Source organism: Pocillopora damicornis, chromosome 3, assembly GCF_964200805.1.
Source record: "Pocillopora damicornis chromosome 3, jaPocDami1.2, whole genome shotgun sequence".
Lineage (NCBI taxonomy): Eukaryota > Metazoa > Cnidaria > Anthozoa > Scleractinia > Pocilloporidae > Pocillopora > Pocillopora damicornis.
The window spans coordinates 14,062,173-14,065,327 of NC_142672.1; the positions used below are offsets into that span (position 1 = coordinate 14,062,173).

The 3,155-nt window shown below is 47.8% G+C and overlaps 1 protein-coding gene across 1 annotated transcript; it reads left to right on the forward strand.

The window, feature by feature from the left end:
• The first annotated feature begins 413 nt into the window (after window positions 1–413).
• On the forward strand, window positions 414–2,789 carry LOC149048349 (uncharacterized). The gene is made up of 2 exons (XM_089199456.1): window positions 414–2,033; window positions 2,088–2,789. Exons 1-2 carry the CDS (start codon window positions 414–416, stop codon window positions 2,787–2,789), a joined length of 2,322 nt encoding a protein of 773 aa, XP_089055582.1.
• The last annotated feature ends 366 nt before the right edge of the window (window positions 2,790–3,155 follow it).

The following is a 3,155-nucleotide window of genomic DNA, read 5'->3' on the forward strand; positions in this document are numbered from 1 at the left end:
CGAACAACGGCGGAGTGGCTCCAACTGCAACTCAAGAAGGAGAGAAAGTCTGCCATCCAATCGTACTTGTGAAGTTGAATGGCGTGACCTGCAGAGCCCTACTGGACACCGGTGCGACTGCGTCTTATGCTTCAGGATACATCTTGGATCGTCTAAACCTCGTACCAGCTCACACTCTAACACGCCGTATACAAACTATCGTGGGCATAGTGACTAAGCGGACAGAAACTTACAATACGCAAGTGAGTGACACTAAAAAAAACAATGCAATTTCATTACGAGTAACTAGAGTAGACCGCGCTGAACTTTTGTCCGTGAACTTTTGTCGTACGCGAAGATAAAAACTCGAGAATCCCAACGCACCGGAGCTATCGGCGAGCCTGTGGCTGAGTACACTTTTTGGATGGACCATCATGTCACCAGGAACGGAGACAGACCTGGACAAGATGTTTCTAGCGCAGACGGCCTCGAATGACTATGAAGAGCTTTACCGGATGGACGTCCTAGGACTCGAAGACAAACCTAATGGCGATCAGAGCGTTGTTTATGAAGAATTCCTTGAACAACTCAGCCGCAGCCCTGAGGGTTGGTATGAAACTGGCCTTCCCTGGAAAGGGGACCATCCTCCGTTGCCCTCTAACAAGTTTGGAAGCTTAAAGCGACTGGGGAGCCTAGTCCAACGACTTAAGAAGACAGGAAGGCTAGACGACTATGACGCTATCATACAAGAACAGCTTAATGAAGGAATTATTGAAGAAGTAGAGATGCCAGCGACTCAAAGAGAATTCTACATCCCGCACAAAGCAGTAGTGAGAGAGAGTGCAGAAACTACCAAGATGCGTATTGTCTACGATGCCTCAGCAAGAGCGTACGACTCAGCCCCTTCCCTAGATGACTGTCTGGAAGTTGGACCACCCCTGCAGAATCAACTATGGAAGGTACCCCTAAGGGGACGGTTTCATTCAGTGGCTATCACTGGTGATATTCGCAAAGCATTTCTTCAAGTGCGTATCCGAGAGCAGGACCGAGATGCACTGCGGTTTCATTGGTTGGAAAGCAAGGATCCTTTTCGTGTTCGCACGTACCGATTCACCAGAGCTCTGTTTGGTTTGGGACCCTCGCCGTTTCTGCTTGGCGGCGTAATTCAGCACCATCTGAACACTTGCAGACCTACACACCCTGATCGCGTAGCAGAAATCGAGCGAGAACTGTGCGTTGACGATCTCATTTCTGGTGGAGGTACTATCCAAGAAACGAAACAAAAGAAAGCTACAGCAACTGAGATGTTCCACCAGGCCACCTTTCACTTACACAAGTGGCATTCAAACGTGACTGAACTAGAGCTCACTGAAGAAACTGAAACTGGGGATGACTTAAGCTACGCCAAGCAACAACTCGGAATCAAGCCGAGAGAATGTGGGCTGCTTGGTTTAAAGTGGAACAAACTGACGGACGAAGTTGGAGTTACAATTCCAGAGGAAGTTGCCCAACCGACAAAGAGAGGGATTCTGGGAAAAGTGGCGAGGATCTATGACCCCCTTGGTCTTATCGCTCCAATCACCCTGCAAGGAAAGCTTCTGTACCGCGATGCCTGTGAAGAGAAACATGCATGGGACGCTCCGTTATCCACCCCCCTAGAACAGCAGTGGCAGAAGTGGGAACGTTCCTTGCCGCAACACGTAACTTCTCCACGAGCACTTACCAGCGTCCAAGAACCTATTGAGGACATTAAACTTCATGCTTTTGGAGACGCGAGCAGAAAGGGCGTGGCCGCTTCTGTGTACGCTGTGGTCAAACAGTCAAGCGCAATCAACCAAGGCCTGGTTACAGTAAAGGCAAGACTGGCCAAACAAGGGCTGACAATACCTCGCCGCGAACTGGTCTCTGGTCACATGGCTGTAAATCTTCTGACCAACGTACAAGATGCACTTCAAGGATTCCCTGTGACTTCGCTGCATTGTTGGCTTGACAGCAGCGTTGCCTTACATTGGATACTAGGAGGAGGAGACTATAAGCAGTTTGTGGCCAACCGGGTACGAAAAATTAGAGAACACTCTGATGTTGTCTGAAGGCACGTACCTACTCAGGATAATCCTGCAGATCTTGCTAGTGGAGGTGGACTGGTAACTGAGGAGAACCAACTGTGGTGGAAGGGACCAGAGTGGCTAAGTGATCCTGCGAAATGGCCAGCTGACCTTGTGACCGCGCCCACCGCTGAATCTAACGCAGAAATGAAAGCTACAAAGGAGCTTTTTGCCATGGCCGTTAAAGCTGATGACGATCTAGACCATCTTCTGGCCAAGCACAACTACTGGAAGACTTTGCGAGTGTGCGCTTGGATTATGCGGTTCGCAAACAATACTAGAGCGAAAAGAGCGACAAGAACAAAGGGACCCCTGACAACAGACGAAATTGAGAAGCAGAAACACTTTTGGTTGCTACGCGTACAGAGCCGGGGAAGTGAAAGCATGGAGGAAGATCGCCTGTGCCTAAACTTACAGAAGAACAAAGATGGATTGCTTGAGTGCCGTAGGAGACTGCAAGGGGTCTATCCGATATACATCCCAGACGCCACAACGTTCGCAAACAAATATGTCAAACACGTCCACAAAGCCACTCTTCACGGGGGAGTGGGGCTTACTATGGCTAAAGTGAGAGAAGAGTTCTGGATTCCCCGCCTGAGGCACCTCGTGAAGAAAGTCATTAGGGAGTGTTATGGGTGCAAACGCTTCCAGGCTGTTGCTCTCGCAGCTCCAACCCCCCGGTTTATTGCCTCTGGAGAGAACTGAGGGCTCAACTCCCTTTGAAATTGTTGGCGTAGAAAATTTTATGACCTTTCAGAAAATGTATACATGTCTATAGTTTCAGAGGAACACTTCTGGTATTTGAGGTCTTTTATGAGACACCCATTTTTAGTTAAAATGCTCTAGCAGACTGGGTACAATGGCACTGGCATCACTAGGCTTTTTTCTGTACATAAAGTATTTTTTCTTGAAGTAATATCTTGGATATATGTAAGCATATGTTATGCAAGTATTTTTGCATCAGTTTGGAATAAATTTAATCGTTGAGAGACTTGTTTTTGTCCTATTTTTGCTGAAAAATGTGAAAAAAATGCAAATTTTCCCACGGTTATGACGTCATACTAATATCGA

Excerpts from the sequence above, each read along its gene's own strand:
- LOC149048349 (XM_089199456.1), top strand. The coding sequence starts at position 414 with ATGTCACCAGGAACGGAGACAGACCTGGACAAGATGTTTCTAGCGCAG. Across the intron at positions 2,034-2,087 it reads AGCAGTTTGTGGCCAACCGG|GATAATCCTGCAGATCTTGC; the intron begins GTACGAAAAATT and ends GTACCTACTCAG.